At 39.5% G+C, this 21,374-nt stretch overlaps 1 protein-coding gene across 3 annotated transcripts in view; it reads right to left on the bottom strand.

Moving 5' to 3' along the window:
• Positions 1–796: 796 nt before the first annotated feature.
• Positions 797–21,374, bottom strand: part of ripor1 (RHO family interacting cell polarization regulator 1) — a 65,495-nt gene continuing 44,917 nt past the window's right edge. For all 3 annotated transcript variants that reach the window (XM_042412354.1, XM_042412353.1, XM_042412355.1), the window contains exons 7-24: positions 19,054–19,203; positions 18,751–18,814; positions 17,839–17,882; positions 17,487–17,612; positions 17,167–17,315; positions 16,870–17,002; positions 13,165–13,290; positions 11,220–11,383; positions 10,298–11,024; positions 9,426–9,562; positions 8,734–8,854; positions 7,241–7,376; positions 5,969–6,130; positions 5,706–5,864; positions 5,417–5,613; positions 4,956–5,039; positions 4,209–4,299; positions 797–2,291 (exon numbers count right to left, since the gene is read on the bottom strand). In XM_042412354.1, coding sequence (XP_042268288.1) covers positions 2,194–2,291; positions 4,209–4,299; positions 4,956–5,039; positions 5,417–5,613; positions 5,706–5,864; positions 5,969–6,130; positions 7,241–7,376; positions 8,734–8,854; positions 9,426–9,562; positions 10,298–11,024; positions 11,220–11,383; positions 13,165–13,290; positions 16,870–17,002; positions 17,167–17,315; positions 17,487–17,612; positions 17,839–17,882; positions 18,751–18,814; positions 19,054–19,203 — 2,868 coding nt within the window. In that variant the 3' untranslated portion in view covers positions 797–2,193. The remainder of the gene's footprint in view (positions 2,292–4,208; positions 4,300–4,955; positions 5,040–5,416; positions 5,614–5,705; positions 5,865–5,968; positions 6,131–7,240; positions 7,377–8,733; positions 8,855–9,425; positions 9,563–10,297; positions 11,025–11,219; positions 11,384–13,164; positions 13,291–16,869; positions 17,003–17,166; positions 17,316–17,486; positions 17,613–17,838; positions 17,883–18,750; positions 18,815–19,053; positions 19,204–21,374) is intronic.

The raw sequence follows: 21,374 nt of genomic DNA, 5'->3' as shown, positions 1-21,374 counted from the left end.
GCACCATTATCCCAATTTGTACACCTCATCATGTTGAAACTTCAAAACAAAGAACAGAGTTCTTGGAGAGAGATTGGGGAGGCAGAAGGCTAACAGAACAGTAAAGACTTTTTTGTTATTAGATGTGTTTGGACAACACATCATACAAACTGGTTCTTTTGACGCATACTGAGGCCTTTACTGTGCAGCAGTGCTATGGAGGAATCACTTCATAACCAGTATGGATAATGGGAATTGGATTACAGCAACCCATAACTCCAAAGCAAAGCAATCCTTTAAACCAATGTTTCTGTCCCTATGGATCTTAATGAGCTCACAATCTCAGTAATCTGCTAGTTGTTCCTGCAGTGAAAAAGAAATTCACACAAATGAGTCCAGAATATCTATATTTCTGAGAACAAACCAATGCTTTTCCCATTTATGTGAGTCAAACACAGTTTCTGTGCACCAGTAAAGTGTGGGCATGATGACCTCCTCTACAGTTCCAGCTTTTCCATTCTGCGGTGCATTACACAATATTGCAAGTCAGGCCGTAGCACTCGCGTCTCAAGTCTGGTCTTGAAACATGTTTTCAATTATCTCTCAGTCCCGTGTGTTTTGACTCGTACTTGTCTTGGCCTCGGTCAACGGTCTGGTTTTCTTTTTTTGCCTTTCTTGCCTCATAGCTGACTGTAGTTCTGCTGTCAGTTCCCCATAGAGATGCAAATTTCTTTAAAATCACGTCATTGTTCGGCACTGTCAATAAGTAATACAGATTATCTATTGTGTGTTTTTGCCATGTAATAACCAAGCATACTCACTTTAGACATGTAATTTTATGCACAAATGTGTGTTAAGACGTTGGACTTTGATAGTTAACTTTCACATTGTGCAAGAATATTACCTTTCCAGTATAATTAGATATATCGTGTGGTAATTAGCCCTGGATTGAATCTCATTTGTCCATCGAATTGGACAAAAACATTTTACAAATGAATAAATGTAACTAATAACAAAACATGTTTAGTAAATAAATAATGAAACATTTAGGCAGATTAACGAACAAAAAAAGGACAACATGAATGGGCACCGTTTTGTTTCTTTGTTCTTGATTTCAATTTAGAATCTCAAAACTGCTCAGACTTGGACTTGACTTGATTTGGACTGGACTTAGGCAGTCTTGACTACAGCCCTGGTGCAAGTACTGCAGACAGTGATCTGGCAAAAATTCAGATATGTTAAACCAATGGCCACAGTATAGGCACTGCTGTATGAGAAAAGCCAGTTGTTAATGTTCAGTTGTCACTTCATAGAACAAGCTGGGTTGTTCAAAAACATCCTTGAGTCTAAACTAGAGACAGCAGTATTCAGTAGGACATGTAGTTTTATGTGATGGCAGGGTTAGTGGTAGTATTATACAGTAGAACGCCATAGTCAGTCTACTGCATGTATGCCCATTGGTTCACCATGTAACCAGTCAAACCCACAGTTTAAGTCAAAGTAATAGAACTTTGATATTAAAAATACAAGAAACTAAAAATTTTTTGGCACTTTGTAGACTATGAATACAGGAATTAGCTGACAAGGTGACTTTAGATAGCTTTGTAGACTTTGCTAGCTTACTTCAAAATCATGTATTTGTGTCTGGGCTGTGGAGGGACATGTCCGTGATGGCAAGGAATAAGTAGGAACTCTATTACCTGAATATGACTCACAGACATGTTCCTCCCTGTTCTCCTAACTCCCCCACATCCACTTCCCTCAGTATCCATTCGAGCCTTCCATCTCTTCCTTTAGCCATCCTTCCATTCATGCCTGCTCACATTGTACATTCTTCCCGGCATCTTTACAGTCCAACTGATTTTCTCTGAGTAGTTAGCACACGTTGATATATTAAATTGGTTTGTGTAGCTTACTGACTAAATGTTTGCCCAGTGATGAGTAAAGTTGTAGTTCTTGATGTGAGTATTAATTATTGCAACCTTTTTGACAGTGTATACTGTATATCATGTATTATATATTGTCTCTGTATGTTTTAGTGGTGGGAACAGGGTGGAAGAACAGCATACTGTGTATTCTAATGATGTTGTATCAAAGCTCTGCCAAAACACAACATTCATATTGTATAGCTGACTTTCTGGTGTTGTTGCCACCCCTATGTGTGTGTGTGTGTGTGTGTGTGTATATGTGTGTGTTTGTGTGTATAGTGTAGTGTTAGAATGCTGTGCTGGCCATGCTTCCAGGAGCGAAGAGTCTCGGTATGCCATCCTGAGACATCTCAACGTGTCTGTGGGCCATCTTCCCCTCCTCACCTGCTCCGCACGATGAATGGAAGAACAACAAAAAACAGATGCAAAAAATGAACGAAAGAATGGGTAAATGAATGAATGCATTCATCCTCTCCATTGACATTTGTTTGGAAAAACTCAAATGGGTGAACACAAGACGGATGTGTATGTCTTATTTCTGGCTTAATGATTTTCTTCTGTCAAAAATGTATGTATGAATGAAAGAAAAAGATGAATGACAGAAAAAAATAACAAAAGTCATTTTAGTCACCACAGTAAACGTATAAGAAGTAGCAAGTGCATAAAGTGCTCTTTTAACACCATGGGTCTTGTTTTCATAGTTTTAGCTATTATTATTATCAGTTATAAGCAGAGGTGAGTAGTAACAAGTTACGTTTACTGATACATGTACTTAAAGCTGGAGTGCGGGAATTTTGTCTCCCCCTTCTGGAATTATGAGTGATTACAAAAACACTGTCCATGCTGTCGGCGCCTGCATACGGGTGATCTCGCTGTCTGAAGCTAACATGAAGCTTCAGTCGTCCAAATGACTCAAATCAAGTAGATATCTTTCAATGTTACAGTCTTTTTAGTGCCAAAGTTCCTCTTTTTGTTACTATACTTCCACCGCAGCTCAACAGGGAAACACTGTCCAAGGAAACACAAAGAGGGAATTTGATGCTAATAAGATTGTAAATGTGTCAGATATCCACTTGATATGACTAACTCAGACTGTCCAAGCCTCATATAAGCTTCACATCAACTTTTAAATGACTGTGTGGACACACTGTAGATTTTGGCCTCCATCACTTACAATGGAAGCACATTTGAAGGGGATCTTTTAATATCCAGTATGAACAGGAGGAATGATTACAGCGAGGAAAACCTCTTTCACTGTTCATATGGACATCTGACTGTTGTTTAAAGACACACTTGAAAAATTGTGAACCTGTCCTTTAGGTAACCTTTGAAAGTAAATTATATAGTATAATAATAGTATATATAGTATATAATAGTATTTGATGGAGTAGTTTACACACAGCTTACTTTTTACTCTTACTTGAATAGAGTTTTAGAGAAAACTCATTATTAATATTATTATATTCGAGCTAATGGTGTGCTTCTTTGCAAATGTTTTATGGTCATTCATTTAGCCTGATGAAGATAGACAGAAAAAGATAGCAAATGATGCATGCATAATAGAAGACATACTACTTTTATTTCATGCAGACATGCCTGATATAACATTTCAACCACAGATGCTCTTCTTCAGGTAAAAGTGAAGAAGTGAACACACCTGTATTTAATAGGCAATTCATGATGGAATGTCACATCATTATCTCCTTATGATCCTGAATGAGTCTTCTGATATTAGACATTTTCAGTAAAATCGGAGACTGATTTGGCCACTTCTGTTATCTTATTGTCTTTGTTTGACTGGTTATACCCAGACACGGAGGACTCATCACATCCAGGACATTGTAACATGCTGACATCATATTTACTTTTTGGCATAATAACGCTACTCAAGTTGCTTTTTCAGTCGATACTTCTGCACTCCAACTCAAGTAGTTATTTTGATGACAACTTCTACTTGAGTTCTACAGTTTTTGGCTCCTCAGCATACCTCTGGTTATGAGAACATTATACTCATTATAGCTGAGATGTAGGTGAGACAAGTCTAAGTAACATTGCATCATGAGTGATCAGCTGTTTAATAAGTCCAGATTAACCCAATTATCCAAATCATTCAACACATGCAGGCTGGATTTCTGCATTTATTTAGCTTATTGCAATCCCCCGGTAACATAATAACATCCACCTATAGTCACACAGCAATTACCTTTCCTTTGCTTTGTGCTTTTCGCTACCAGCCTCACATTTTCTCCAGGAAATGTACTGTCTAGCTGTCACTATTAATATAATGATGGTTATGATTACCGAGCACTAGCAGAGCTTGTTTGGCAGCATCTCGAACTTCCTCCTTGTCTGTCCGACAAAGATACACTAATTGGTCGATGCTTTCTTTGGCCTGGAAAACACAACAGGGAATACAGTAGTAAGTATATTCAAACATATTGTAGTACAGTACAAACATGCTGCAGACAAGCTATTCTTTACATTTAACCATTTTCAGGCAAAACATTATGTCAGTGTTTCAGTGCAACAGTACTTTAACAGCAAGACGACATGGTGTAATATTGATCATTTCAGATGTCTGAGTTGTTAACAGCTCCACCAAATAGTGATTTTTCCCTCTAAACTTCTCACATAGTTTCATTTCAATAAATGTTCAAATGATCCAATATTTCACCAAAAATAAAAGATTAGAGAAAAAGTCCAAAAACAGATTTGTGTATCAGAACTTTGTTTTTTCTTCTTTCCTCTCCCATTAATCATCTCACAACCCCTCAGATTTATCTGCTGACCTGTTGGAGGGGCCCAACCCCTAGGTTGGGAACCACTGGACTAAACTAGCTAACTGTATATAAAGTAGTGTAAACTAGCTCCACCTCCAGCAGCTACAACAGTAACATGCTGCTCTAACACTGATGCTTCACTATTAATAATCTAAGGAGTAAAAGATAAAAGTAAAAGATTGAAATATTTCTTCCACCACTGATCATTTGTCCGATACCTAAAGACACATATAGTTCAATGATACCACCTTGTAGCAGTTGTTTGTACCTTGAGACAAGCTAAAGCCTTGCATCCACAGACTCTGGTGTCCACGTTTTCGTCTTCCAGCAGTTCCAGACAGCTCACCAAGGCCTGAGAAAGGAATGTTCACAATGTTTACTGTCTTCGATACGCCATCTATGAGGCTGCTGTCTGCGGTTCATGTTACTATCTGCTGGATAGCTGTGGCTCATACCACAAAGCTGGCTTACATTTAACTGGGGTAGATCACCATGGTAACCTGTGCTGCAGGGCTAAGCTGCTCTGGAGCAGGTTAACTCCAGATGTATGTAGCAAAGATTAAAAATTAAACTACAAAGGCAGACCTCCCACTAAAAACTGTACACAGATCACATTGACAAAATATGTCTAATTCTTTGGAATATCATAGTGAAACTATGAATGTTTGGAGCCCACATATAGCATGTACTGTACACATACTCACTCACTCAGACTGTGCAGTGTCTCACCTGCTCTCTCTGTCTGGGCTGGGCAGCCAGGCTTCTCAGTACAGAGCTGGCCGAGGCTGACACTTTGCCTCGTGGGTCTTTGAGTAATTTGGCCACAGCATGAAGTCCTTCTCTCCTCAGGCTGCACTCTGGAGGCCGCCTCAGGGCGTGGACAATCACATCCTGGTCACATGACGCCAGGCTCTGCACCAGCCACACTGTAGCAAGGAGGTTACCACTGATTATCACTACTTATCAAACCTTTTTCTGCATTCGTTCTATGGTGTGTCTGTATGTGTGTGTGTGATACCCTCTTCTGCCAGCTCGGTGATATGTGTTTCCATGTTAGTGATGCCGTTAGCCTCCAGGTAACTCCACAGCTGGAACAGCGTCACCATCACTTTATCTCTGTTGCCGCCTCGCCGTGGTAACCGCTGATCCAGCACTCGCTCTGCCAGACACAAGAACACTGGACACACACACACACACACACACACACGGTTGTTAATGTGACACCCACGTGCAGCTACACACACACACTAACATGCACACATGTGACAGATGCTCCTGTACCTGTGTCGGCCATGTTGCTGGCCCTGTCAGGCAGTATGCTGGAGTAAACTGTGGACAGGGTGACCAGGAAACTCTCAGCAGATACGCTGTACACACTGCCCTGCCCCACACACTGTTGCCATAGTGACACAGCACCCATGCACAGGCCCAGCTGTGGTATCACTGATGGAGAGAAGATAGGACAGATGGGAGAGAATAAGGGAAAAAGGGAGTATTTATTTTTTGATGTTAGAGAGTAAGGTCACATCAGCTCACTCAAGTTTTAACACCAAGAGACAGTAGTTTCTGCAGCACAACCCATCAGATTTGCACTTTTAATATTTTTTGTGAAATTATGTGATTTGCAGTATCTCTCTCTCTAAACAAAGTTTTGTAAAGGTTTATTTTTTTCTGACAGGTTACAAATGGTGAGAACAATGAGATGTATTTGATCTCAAGGCGCATCATGTATTTGGGTCACAGACCACAGAGCAACACTTTTTTCCATTACCATTTCCAAGTTCTAATCCTGTGCCCCTGTGTTAATTATTCATTTATCTCTTAACATGTTAAATATGTGTCCAAAAAATGTTTTTGAGTATTTTTTATATAAAAATCCCCCTCTTTTCTTTATCTGTAAAACTTAAAAATATTTTTGATGACTCATCTTGAACTTGTGGGTGGTTACATGAATGTATCCAGTCAAATGTGATCTGGGGTGACTGGCTAACCCTGCAAATCATATAAAGCCACATTTGACCTTTAACTTGTGGGTAGCTAGCGGAGCGATATCTGAGAAGGAGGTGATGAGTAGGAGGTGTTTGTTTGGATATTTGCTAGAAAAAACCTTGTTTACGTTTCAAAAGACTGTGGTTGATGTCTAATTTATTCATTTCACCCACGTCCTCCTGCTCCTGATCTAACAACAAAAGGTGATGATGGTGTGTGTGGAGGCCAACAGTCCACTGAAGCGCCAATGCAGTGACATCTGTAGGATTTCAGTTAAACCTCTCGTAACTAAATGCAGCCCACATGTTCTATTTCACGTGGAAAAACATCACGTTAGTGAAGGTAAAGACCCTCTAATTTCAGCTTCACTGTGATTTCAACCAGCATCAGACACAGATCAGTAGAAATATGTATGAATTCATTCTCTGATATCAATTTGTCACATGCTGTAGGTGGACAAGTGTCCGTATGTGACATCTTTGTGAGCAGATGATCTACAGACTCCCAGTTAGTCTGTTACAGCCTGTGTGTGGAAGTAATGACTTCATGTAACAGACGGCTTACCTTCAGCAGGCTGTCTGACACGTCGTGGGTTATCCTTGGTGACGCGTCGGATGATTTCTAGGATGCGAGCCTCTCTCAGCAGTCTGTCCAAGGCATACATCTCTCCACACCGCAGAGGACCAAACATACCCAGGCGCTACAGACATAATGCAGCATATTGCTTTACATTACACAACATTACAAAACTAAAACACTAATCTGACCTTCATCATCCATGTCTAATAACATGGATATGATGCAGTTTTATTGATTATACTGTAGTTTATTAAAAAACTGATCAGTATTTTATTGGTTTTCAATAGAAATACCATTAAATGATCACGAATACATTATCATGTTTATATTCATTTATTCATATAAACAAGTATATTTTCCTGATAATAGTTCTGTGCTTTTACTAAAATACTGAATGCATGACATTTACTTATAATGGAGTATTTTTACTTCCCCCACCACTTAAAAAATGTATTACTTTGATCCACTGGTTTCTATGGGTTACAAGAAAATTGGCTAAACCCTAAATAATTAATAATTAGCTTATTAAATAATTAACTTTGTTCTGAAAAGTATGCAAACTACTATTAATGTTATAAATGATCATGCCGGATAACCAGAGTTGCTGCTTACTGCTTCAACTGAAATACTACCACTACTTCAGTGCTTGAACTACTATAAATATATAAATACATACATAAATATATCCTCAACTACTACAGATCCTTCACCTTGCTGCTCTTCCTGTCAATGTGTCAAAGTTTGCTTGAACAAGACACTGAACCCCAAGTTGCTCCCAATGGAGCAGCTTGCTGCCTTGTTGCCATGCAAGTCGCAAGACCAGCGCCTTGCATGGCAGCTCCACTGCCATCAGTGTGTGTGAATGGATGAATGAAAGACAAAAAAAGCGCTTTGGTAAAAAGGTGCTATATAAGTGCAGTCAGACAGGTTCACAATTTTTCAAATCTGTCTTCAGGTACCCAAATGAACACTGAAACATGTTTTCCTTGCAAAATTATATTTAAAAGTTTATCTGAAGCTAATATGAAGCTTCAACTGTCAAATGAGTCAAGTAAATATCTTTCAACGTTTCAGTCTTTTTAGTGCCAAAGTCCCTCTTTTTGTTACTATACTTCCACCACAGCTCAACAGGGAAACACTGTCTGAGGAAACACAAAGAGGGAATTTGATGCTTGATATGACCACTTGATCCACTTGATATGACTAACTCAGACTGATGAAGCCTCATAAGCTTTACATCAACTTTTAAATGCATTTTTACACTAAACGACTGTGTGGACACACTGTGGATTTTGGCCTCCATCACTTACATTGAAAACACATATGAAGGGGATCTTTTAATAGTCAGTATGAACAGGAGGAATGATTACAGCGAGGAAAACCTCTTTCACTGTTCATATGGACACCTGACTGTTGTTTTAAGACACACTTGAAAACTTGTCAACCTGTCCTTTACAGACAGTGTTGTGGTCTCCTACCAGCAGCTGTGCACTGCAGTTCCTCAGATGGACCACCAGAGAGCAGTCTAAAGTGGTGCAGCCTGAGGTGAGGGGGCAGGCGGGGGAGGAGGGGCTGTCCCAGCCTCTGTCCTGCAGAGACCTACACACACACACACACACACACACACACACACACACACACACACACAGGATTTACAATTAGGTTTTTAGGTTTAGGTATCAGACTTGTTACAGGGAGTAAACAGCAGGATAAGTACATCCCTGGTTACAACTAAAACCTGCTGATACTTGCTATCAACTGATGCTGTAAACAATAACAAGTGATGGAAAACAGATTGTGACACTGAGCCAAGAAAAGAAATCCTCATGATAGTCATATTTCAAGGTTGTTATGCAAGTAATGAAAGCATAAGGTTTTTCCAGCCTGCTCACATGCTCTCACAGCTGAATACACTAGTTTAACCATCAGAACAGATCTATGCTACAGTGATGGTGCAACACAGCTCCACTAGATGGCAGCAAAATGTGACAACAGTGAGACTCCTCAACAACAGGAGATAGATGTTTCTGCAGATCTGTTGTTCTAATAACTCCATATGTCACCTGTGTGTTTTTTTTGGATAAATCACACACCTTAAGAGCAATGTGAAGTGTGAAAATGTGTTCTCCTGAGGTATTGGGTGTGTTTCAGTCCATTTGTCAGCACTGACCTTCCATTTCTGTTCCTCTTCTCGCCCCTCTCCTCTTCTTCCTCCTCCCAGTCGGATGTGTTAAGGAAGTCAAAGCTGCCCAGAGCCGTTTCCACTGTGAGGCTGACCACGCTGGGAGAACGGCTATGCCTACCACCCTGCACACACATGCACGCACACACGCAGATATGAACATATGTGTGTAAATTAGGAGGCCAACACATGTGTAATAACTTGAGAAAGAAGCAGGAGCCCTTTAGGTTGACTGATAAGCAGCACAGATTTTATTCTATGAGCTGAATAAATGTAGTTATTAGAGCACATTTGGGGCCAATGCTGAAATTGATACTTGAGAATTTAAAAATCAAATAAATGATATATAAAGATCTCTTAAATTTGTTTTTAATGATTTGTGAGTGAGCAGGACACTTTACATACAATATATACATTAACTTGGCAGTAATCTCTGGTTGACAAACTCAATGACTTTTACCTTAACAGTAAATTACCTTTACTGTTGCTTATTAACTGAGGGGATATTATTATGGATTTTATGGATATTATTATATTATTATGGTGATTACAGGAATAGCATACCCCATAATAAATATTTTTTGCTAATTGACCCGTCATTAATCTTTATAGCCTAATAAACGAACTTCAGAATTAGGTGATACTGATACTTCCTGATTGTATATCTGGTGAGTATTTATTTACCTGCAAATGTTTTGCACTTATTTATACTGTCTCACTGCACTGGTGAACCATGTTAGTATTTTGCTGAATTTTTCTGTTTTGTTGTTTCTGTTCTGTTTTTTCTGTTCAAATTGCACAGAATAAAAAGATTCAAACTCCTGTGAAAGCATCTTCTCTCACACATTCTCCGTCCTCACCTTCAGTGTAACCTGCAGCAGCTTCAGCTCTTGCTCCAGTAGTTGTAGCTCAGGGAACTGTCCTCTGTAATCATCCAGAGAGGAGACTACAGCTCCCAGGGCGTCCTCCAGCCCGCTGTCCACCAGCCTACCACCCTCTCTGGACAGACAGTCTGCTCCTGCACCCTCCTCCTCCACCGACACCCGGTGGGCCATATACGTCACATCTCCGCTCTCTGCCACCACGCTGCACTCCAGCTGTGACTGTGTGTTTATTTGTGACGGAGTGCTAGAGTCCACTCTTTCAGTCCTGGCAATGGGGGAGTCGAGGACAGTGATGGGTGTATCCTGTTGCTCCCTGATTAGGTGTTGTCTATCACTATCTGCTACATCAACAGCTGTTGTGTTTTCCTCAGCAACACCCAGCCTCCTTGGTGACATGTCGGCGTCCGTGGCAACAGAGCTGGGTGGTTCAGGAGTTCTGTTGGGCATCTCCATTTCAATGTCATTGATGGAGATCCCTGACGCCAGAGACATCACCTCTCCTGATTCGCCGGCTGACCTGTCCGTCAACATGATGCCGTCAGCGCTGTTTTCACTGATGTGGCTCAGAGAACGCAAGTAGCTGCGCGAGGCATGGCTGTTGGTCACCGCTACATCCACTGTTGCTATGGGAGACTGTTTTCCTACATCCTCCTCCTCACTTTCAGGTTTTGTCATCACAGTGACTGCTCCCTTCTCCTCTTCCCTGTAAATCAGTTCATATATCCGTCAATCAAATTATTAATTTATTAACAGAGCACACCATATTCTAAGTAAGAAAACTCATCTCTGTGCTTCAAAACAGTCAGTCAGATATGATTTATAAAAATGATATTCCATAAGAATGGAGAGTAAAATAAAAATTAATTCTACCCAAAAAAAAAACTAGCAACAATGCTACCTGCTGCTGTCTGCTTGGTATTTGGACGTGTTGGGAGTCTCGCTGACTTTGTGGGTGGAATTTGGAGTTGAGGAAGCAGAGTCTCTGGGGCAAAATGAGATGTCAGGCTGCGGGAAGGAACTTCCTGTGACAGCTGGCTGGACCTCTGGTGTCACCACCACCGCCTTGAGAGCAAAAGAGACATGGACACAGAGTCAAAGGGAGAGTCTATTTTAGCCATCAAGAAAAAACCCTCAGGTTTTGACAGCACTCCAATGCACACATTACAGCCTGTTCCTGAGAGATATAGATAGATATAGATATAATGCACTCCAGTACACCAGCACCACCCATTACGACCTCAATATTACAGATAAAGTAGAATTATCTCCTTTCTGACAATGTCAACAAAAACTGAAAATGTATTTGTTTCGTAAATGTAGAATTTATGGCAGAGCTGTTGTATTGGATTGCATTAGATTGCACAGGTAGTTAAGTGGCCAGTGAGGGTATATTCTCAATTGTTTCTTTTTTATCAGTGTTACAGATAAGAATAGTGAATATGTTCCCCACAAAATACATTATTTTCATTATAAAGTCCAATATGAATCTCCCAAAAGTCCATACAAGTTATACCTGGTATGGACTTAATAAGAATTTCTACAACAAAAGACATATTTGGAGCTTGTGTGGAACAAAATGTCATATTTGTAAGTAACAGAATTACTTAAATTGTAATGAATATCTATCTTCAAGCCCCCAAAAGACTGCATTACTTCCATGTCAGTCCACATGATCATCTAAATTCAACCATTCACATACATACTGTAGTTGAGCTGCACAACAGGCCTTTTTCACTTTTCCTTTCACTCACTAACAATGGCTAAGTTCTGTTCAACTGTCTCACAGTGTGACAGTGAGCCAGTATGAACAATATCAGAACCCTGAAACTGGAGCAGCTAAAGGGAATTGAGCCATTATTCATTTTATTATTTACACCTGTGCTTTTTTTTTTATTTTTATTTTTTACTGTGACACGTCTAAATGTCTTCTTGGAAAAGGCCTGTAGTATAAACTTATGTTTGAGCCTCCAAGACCATCTTATTCCTTCAGTTACTGCAAGTCAGCAACCTATTTTCAATATGACTTCTTAGTGTTGCTGAATGAATTGCTTATACATCTTATCTAAATTGGCAAAAAAAAGCTATTCAGAAGTGAGTCTGGCAACATTTGTAAGGGGTACAGCAACCTCGGAAGTATGTTTATCTTGAGTGTGCTTATTCTCCCCAACCAGGAAACAGACAGATTTCCCCACTTTCTCTTTGATGCTTGTTATCATCTGGCTAAAGTTGAGTTTTTTGACCATTTCAGAAGAGAGACAGTTCTTATTCCAAACAGGTTATCACCTCAGGGGTCAAGTAAAGGGAAGACCACTATGTGCAGCGGAGCTGACCGATAAATATAAAAGCCATTCATTATTGATGTAAAAAATTGCTGGTGCTGCAACACATTTACATAATATACCTTCACACTACTAAGACAGAGTGTGACAAAATGGCATAGTAATAGAAAAAAAATAAGATAAGCAAATTATGCCCTATAAACAAATTTAACCAGTTGGATGATGATCATTGGTCATTTAAATATGCTTTTGTTGTTGACAACATGTGCATGCCATTTTTAGTTTTTGTGTGCCCTTGTTAGGGCTCATATTTATACATGCACACATAACATTAGTAACTATTACCATACTACTCATATTGTCTATTACAGTAGAGTTTTTAATTAATGGAAACCAATCCCTGTATAACAAACTCTGGTTTGTTTATTGCAGCTAAGGATGCAGGGCTTATTAAAGCCTGAGCGGCCAAACCAAAAGTCCCCTAACTGTAAAGCATGACTGTTTGCACATGTAAACAGGAGGTGGTTGAAGCTTAAATAACATGCAGTGTCTGTTGTGTGTTACCTTGGGATGTGTGGAGCTGCGTAGCCCTCCTGCAGACAGCTGAGGACTGGAGGAATCATCTGAAGATTCAGATGAATTGGACCATGCTGTTCCATTCTCTAACTCTTCATGACGGCGGAGCATGTTCTAAAAGAGAAACAGAACTTAAACATGTTGGACTCATGACAGAAAATTGGACGTTTTGCCTGATAATCCAGCACATTGAGGACTATATGGGAGAGATGGTTTAACCTGCCGTCCCATTACATTTTCCATTATGAAAAATCCCGGAGACTAATTGACAGAAAGACAAAACTGAAGGCCTCACTTCCATTTTGGATCCAGGCCATAAGCAGTCAACAGACTGACAGATAGCAGGTGAATGAGCTAGTGAACTGTTGTTGTCCTGACACTCAGTGAAAAATCAAGCAAAATCTAGCTCAAACTAATAATACACAATCAAAAGGAAACTATCTGACCTATTGGAATGAAATGACCAAAACACAAGATAAGCTCAACTGTAGTATAGCTTCACTTCCTCACTGAGAGCACCAAATACTCAGAAAGGAGAGTTTTCTTCTTAAAACCAGCATCATGCGTCCAGAAGTCTTCTACTTTGTTCAATGATTTTATGTTGATATGTTTAATAATGCACTGTTCTGTTAAAAGTGTGTTGGTTATCTCTTGCTATTTTGTTTGGTTGTGTAAAATATAATTATTCAGCAATAATATAACTTTAACATTCATGCCAATAAAGCTTATTTGAATTTGAGTCACCTAACAACTAGGTGGCTGGCTGGTTCACAGCTCAGACACTCTGACCTCTTAATTATTTTCACTGTGTAAGACTCTGCATTCCTTTACTTTGCTGATCAGTCAGATGTTACAGGCTGTCAACAGCACTCATTCATGCAGATCTGTTGTTTAACTTCAACTGGATCACAGACAGCTTTTGAGGATTAGGGGTACTTTAGATTAAACAATCTTGCAAGTTCAAATACACAATCCACTCTGCTTAATTATCTTCAGTCAACAGAGCAAGCAGTGTTCAACTCTGCTTTGTTCTATTCTATTCTGCTTCAGTGACCAAACTCATAGAACACTGAGCGCACCGCACGAGAACAGCCAATAGGAAAGTGATATGTCAACAGAGTTCACTGAAGTTAAATGGATAAGTAGGCACACTCCAAACTCAATGTGAATGCCAATTCTCAGAGAATGTCCACTGTAAACTTTGTGTTTCAATCTTTGTGACTGCTGGCTGGTGTAGCAGTGAACTGTACTGTGCACGAACCTTGAATCAACCAGCCAAACAACTGAAAATGACTGCTAACTTTACAAATGTGCGGAAATTAGTGGACGATTTGTTCAAAAGCTAACTAAGCTTTTATTTCTAGATTTTATCAGACAAGTGCAAAGTTAGACTCGGGTTACAAAATGTCAGAATTTTCTTTAAAGTGAGTTTATCCAAAGTTCCCCTCCAGTCAAAAATGAGGTTTTCTTCTTGTTCCTTCAGTTGGATGTTGTTCTCCTCACTGTGTAGAATGATGTATGTGCAGAGTTTGTTTTCATATTCATCCGCTGAAGGAGGAAATTTTCACTGTGATCACCTTAAATCAGTGTACCTACGAGCATGATTTGTGACATCACAAGTAGTTTGGAGCCAGTTGTGGTCCAGTATGCAACTTACACAAGTGTGATGTTGAAACTTGAAGCCACCAGTGCACAAACACTGAGAATGAACTTTACATCTTGTGTCCAACAGGTAAACTTTTGAAATATAAAATAATTATATAATGATAGATTCTGGATTTTTCAATGAGTGAGAATGAGAAAATTAAAATTTTTTAACCAGTAAATTGAACTTTTTCATGGAAAAATCATATTAGACACAAATTATTATTTGAAGATTATTTTTATAAAAATTCTCTGTAAAACTGGACTAGGTACAGCAGGTTAAAGTTGTAAATTCTGAAAGTCTGTAAATTCTGAAGGACAGTTTGGGTAATAACTCACCTTTTATTTTAGTTTTCTATCTCAAGTTTGACTCAAGTTTACAACCTATCTGATTGTCTGACTGCCGTGTTTCCAGATCTCAGAAATTTACTTGGCGACTGAATGAATGTTATTATTACTGATAGAAATGAAAAATGAGAAAATTGAACCAAAATTGTAATAAACCAGACTTATCCATTTAGACTCTTGAGATTTTTGGCAGTCACAACTGAGGAAATTGGATGTTTCTGTATATCCTCCAGACTATAGTTTCTAAGGTTCCACATTATCATAATATACATTATGCCAAGTGGTAATCATATTGAATTATGGGTCCTAGCTTCTCCAAGGTTACCCATCATCAATTTAAATAAGGGTAGTACTGTCTAGGTTCTACAAGGATCCACTCATTCGCCCTATAGGCCTGTGGAGAGTCATATGTGTGCAGATTTTCAGTTTGACCAAACACTAGAGCAGATGATTTGCACTTCCTCCTCTCAAATGGAGGAAATGATGAGTGAAAACAGCTCGAGATGTGTTTGGAAACCTTGCATACATACCTCATGGCTCAGTGGAACCATGAGCAAATGAATGGAGACTACAGTTCTAGGTTTCTAATGCTCTACACCACCATTACTGTCACCAGTCAGCATACTGGTGGGTTCTATGTTCCTATGTTTTCTGGGATTCTACCTCATCATGACTTACAACGGTGGGCTGTCTCGCTGGTGACTTGTCGCTACAGGAACAGCTCTGGCTAAGTGTGTCTCTGAAGATGTCCAGCAGCGGCCAGTGCTGCCGCCTGGTCAGACTCCGAGGCAGAGACTGCACGTTGGGCAGCCACGTGGAACAAAGGGCAATGGAGCAGTTAGGGAGCGGTAGTTTTTGGCTGAATTAAAGTACTCCTCCTACAGCAGTGGTTCTGAACCATGAGACCTCTAGGCCCCAGATAATTTGCTCTAAAAATAATGCTACATAACATAATGTGCTTTGTATCTTTTATAGTTTATGTTGTTATTTTACAGAATCCCAAAGTAGAGTTAAACTCAATTTTCAGTTTACTGGTGTTCAATCAATGTTCATTCATTTCCAGTAAAGATGGGAAATCCTCTCAGCCTGACTAGGGCCGAGTTCAAATGAGATGAAATGACGATCAGTTGATGCCATGTCTAGTCTAGTGCTAAGAAATTAATACCTGTGTGAGATTTACTGAACAGCTTCAGGAGTGGCAGTAAATCTGTCTAACCCTGTTTTAAAGTCATTGCAAACCTTTTTAACAATATCATTAAAATGAGACTCAGCAGAGAATTATATAATCAGTACAGAACACCAGTGTTCAGCAATAGAGCAAAACACTTGATGTGTAACGATCTGTTCAAATCAGAATTCTAAATCCTGTGTGTGAGTCAGTAAACTAATGTGTGGTCACAATGTGGCCACTGCATGTTGCACTTGGCAGTAACTTTACCATGACAACAAATCTGAGTCACTTACTAGCTTGTCACTAAGTGAGGCAGTGGAGACACTGCAAATGAACGGAACATCATTGTGCTCCATATTTTAGGACTGGGCTACGTGGGAAGTGTACAAGTTCATTTTCACAAGTTACTTGTTAGTCCCTATTTCTTCAAACTTGACTTTGAGTGTCAATCTTTAGAAAAGCTTCAATCAAATGTCACTGTGGGGAGAACAGGGGTAAAACAGAGGCAGCTAGAACACTGAGGAACTCACATAGAAGGCTTGTTCACGTAATGATGGCGTGTCAGGTGGACTCTGGTTGAAGATTGTTGAGAATCTCTTACTGACAGTTGGAGCTTTGTTGACAGTGCTTGCCACTGACCCTTGATCATCTTTATCAAATGGACTGACAAAGAGGAATGGCAGCAGAGGACAAGAGAGAAAAGATAGATTAAACAAATATTCCATTTAATATTTAATGAATGTTCTGTTAACGAATAACACATTGCTAATTAAATTACTCATAAATCTTTCAATTACAATTTCAATAACATGCTTGAGTGAACTCACTTCCAGGTGACCTCAAGGCTTAGCTTAATGGTCCCCAGGTCATTAATATCCACAGCAACTGTCTGGGGTAGAGCAGCAAATAGGTCCTTGGTCTCACAGGAAACACTTCCCACAACCACGTGATTGGCCAGGCTCTTCAGCTCTGTCACCTAGGAGACCACAGAAATATAGTTGGATCATGCTATAAATCAACAAAACCAGAGACAGCACCAGCAGAGCAGTAATGGAGGTGATATAAATATATATAAAACACCAAATTACTAAATGAATAATAAAAGTCATAAAAAAGTAATTATAAAAAGACAGAGGAAGGGACTGACCTTCACAGAGAGGAACTCGTTGATAAGAGGCAGAAACACCATCTCTTCACTGTCCCACACCTGCTTGGCATTGATCTCTATTCTGCCTCGGAGCTTCCAACGCTGCCGACCATACCTCATAAAAATCTGAACACACACACACACACACACACACACACACACACACATATATACACTTCAGTCTCACTTCTGCATGTTATTAGACTTATGTGTGCATGTACACTTTGTGTTAAACAGTCATCTCAACTATTTTTCTCCTCTTTCTTTTTATGATTTTTTAAAAGAAGAGAGAGAGAGAGAGAGAGGGAGAAAGAGGGAGAGAGAGAGAGGGAGAGAAAGAGAGAAGACTAACCTCATACTGGTCACCAGCACACAATCTAGCAAATCCAGCTAGACCTAAAAGACAGATGGGGACAGATGTGACCAATCAGCTTCTGATAGAAAAAACAGCATATTATATTATATGAAAAAACAACAATGAACGATAACACATAATACAATAAAAAAGTAACTAGACTATATGAGATTTTGTGTCATTTGGATTGGTGAGCTAACAAATCAATACCATCATTACATATTCAGAAATTTTACCACCAATCATTGGATTTTCCCCCAATCTGGAGGATATACTGGATGCACATCCAATATTTGGTGACATGTGAACAGTATAATTGTGAGCGACATGCAAAAATGTGTGCCACTTAATGATAGATGGCATAATGATGATAATAATAATAATAATAATAATACAGGAAAGATAATATGGTTCCAATAGTGCGCCTGGACCCCTTATTATACGTTCTTATGGTATAACAATGTATAGTTTGTTCATCGATCAAAGAGAAAACCGTTCAAGACAGCATTCAAATTTTAAATCTATCAAAGACAAATACAGCATTTCTGGCATTTCTGCTGTGGCATTCTCTAAAAAACTAACTTTCCACTATTCCACAAGGGTAGAGAAATAGCCTGTTGATGAAGTAAGACCATTTTGCTAATAATCAGATTCATTGTGTGTGTGTTCACAGATTAATGTCCATTTTACCCAGTAAACATGTCATGCACCAAAACAAATTGGACGATACTTTGAATCATGTGAGTCCAAAGATGCTGCATGCCAAATTTGAAGAAGACTGAATCAGTGGCAAAGGAAAAGTTCATAAAATACAAATTATGTGAACCTCCTGGTCACACTGAGTTGTGGTGTGTGTACCATCGCTTTTGGTGTGTGAAGACTGATATTTTGAAGAAGACTGCTCTTTACCTTTCATCTTAATGTGGAACTCTCCCAGCTGGTTCTCCAACTCACTCTCCAACACACACATGTTCTGCAGACAGGATCAGAGAGACAGATTTATTCCTGTTGACCTAACATGTCTCAACTATTAATCTGTTGTTTTTAAGTGATTCTCAGTAGTGTTCCAGTGTTGTTTTTTTCTAATGCATCCCCTTACTACTCTCTGATGCAACAGGCCTATTCCCCCACAAGGGTGACTACATACTTACCATTTCCTCCATTCCATCTAAATCCTCTTTTCATTCTATCCCTCTGTCCTCTTCTCCTTACCTCTGTGTACTCTTTGTATCCTTTGTTGGCCTCTGCTAGACTCTCCCTGGCCTCCTTACTGCCTGGAGAGGCAGTGTACGCCTTCACCATCTTGTTGGCTCCGTCCCTGAGTCTCCTCTGCAGGCAGTAGGCTTCATACAGCTCCTCAATCTGGGAAAAGACAGGAAAAAGTGCCATCATTCTCATCTCTGCAGCATATACAGTGAGCAAGCATGTTCAGAAACTAGGCAAAGCAAGCAGAGAGCTGAAAATATAAGTCAGCACTAGAGCTGACCTGGACAGGAAGCCAGTCAGTTAAGTCCGGAAACACTGTCTGCAGTATGTTTTTACACCACTGCTATAGGTGGGATACTTGTGTCGTAGCAGGGGCACATTCACAAACATTCCTCATACTTTAGGTGATGAAAGAGGTTTCTCGAATTGCTCTCTCCGGCAACAACTACCACCCTGCATAACCAGAAGATAATGTCTACTTGACATCAGGTTTCTTAAAGTTGAGCTATGTATAAATGTTATCATTGTTTGCTCCCACCTTTGTAATGCTGTCTGTGTCCATGTCCTCACTTTTAATAGCATGCAAATATGACATTGCTTCAGTGTGAAAGGGAAGCCTACACTGACTGTTTGAAATGCATGATGCAATTTATATGATGTAACAATGTTACATTTAAAAAAAAAAAAAAAAGTACAGTAAACAAACGACCGCTACTCTGGACCATGCTGCTGGAAGGATTGTCTGATCAGTATCATGATCCGGTAGCTTTGTGGCTAGGAAAACATGTCCTTACACAACACAGATGTAATTAGTAAGAATTATGATTTAAAGCTGCATTAGCTGTTTCTTGGCCACTTGGGGGCAGCTGACAAGCTGTAAACATGCCAAAAAAGTTGATATGGCTAACGTTCAATTCACACGGTAGAGATGAAGGAAACTGCTTGGTAATAATTCTGTGTGGGTTTGTCACTATGAGCGATAACTTCAGTCACTTGATCCTTTGTTTATATAAAAATACTGATTAGTGCAGCTTTAAAATGTTAGGAAGTTATCCAGTTTTATAGAAATTTCAAGAGAATCAGTTATTTTTAATTATGCAGCTCATAAATTTGTTGTTTTATTGCATGGTGCTTAAAAATCTAATCATATTATTTACTCTATAGGGTAAACGGTGGGCTTGCAATGTTTTTTCCATCAACAGATCAGGTTGCTTTGTAAAAAAAAAAAAAAAGACACCATAATGATGACGGCATGTGCTTCATTACAATATACCATCATAGAGACCCATAAAAATCCATTGCTTCATCTGTTTCATCCATTAACAGCAGCTCAAATCTGTTAGCTTGTCAAACCAGACCAGAACAGCAATGGCTATCTGATGCAGCTATAGCTAGCTAGCTTACAAGCTAATATTAGCTTGAAAACAACAGACGTATCAGTGATAAAATTACTGCTTTCCATTCAAACAACACAAAAATAACCAGGGTACATTCATAAACACAAATATAATGTATATATGTATACATTATATTATAATAATATATTTAGAGCTACGGGTTGAAGCTGAGGTCCTCCAACATGGCCACCAGAGGGTGAGTTACACCGCCACCTGACAGCCTTCCACATAAACCTACAAACGCTGACACACCTCCAGAGATCTCTGTCTGTTAGATCTTTCCATAGACTCCTTATTTGTGTTATTGGCTTGACTCAACCATCCTGACTGTGATCTTTATCAAACCACTGTTACTGAGTCATTGTTATATCAGTGGGTGAGGAGGCTGATGATTCTAATTAACTTATTGCTGCCAGAAAAGAACTGATATCACACATCAGTATATGGGCGTACACAAACGCATTAGGCAAAGGCCATTCAGTCAAAAAGATATGTGTTGAGCAGCATGTATGTTATCTTCACGGTATGGACTTTTAAATAAAGACATTTAATTCTGTTGACAGCTACAGCATTCAATAAGAGTCACTGTCATCCCCCAAACTGTTTATCATCACTCTGCTTCACAGTCATCAGAAAAACACAGTGCGCAGCCCAGTACAACAACATGTTTGACTCTTTGCTGCTACCAGTTGCCAAGTAAAGCCAGTCTTTTCCTGACAGGAATAGTTCAATGCTTTTGCTAACAGACATTTCAACAGTCAATTCTTGCTGTAGTTGGACATTTGCCATTTGTGTTTGAGTGAGTGACCCGGTATGAGACAGTGGACTGTGGCAAGCCTTTTCAACACATAAAAGAAACAGGAGATTCCGTTTCTGTCACGGTATTATTGGCCGTTAGCAGCAGTTTAATGAAACTAGGGGCCTGCCTTG

The sequence above is a fragment of the Thunnus maccoyii genome, chromosome 5 (assembly GCF_910596095.1).
Source record: "Thunnus maccoyii chromosome 5, fThuMac1.1, whole genome shotgun sequence".
Lineage (NCBI taxonomy): Eukaryota > Metazoa > Chordata > Actinopteri > Scombriformes > Scombridae > Thunnus > Thunnus maccoyii.
This window is presented reverse-complemented; position numbering and strand designations above follow the sequence as displayed.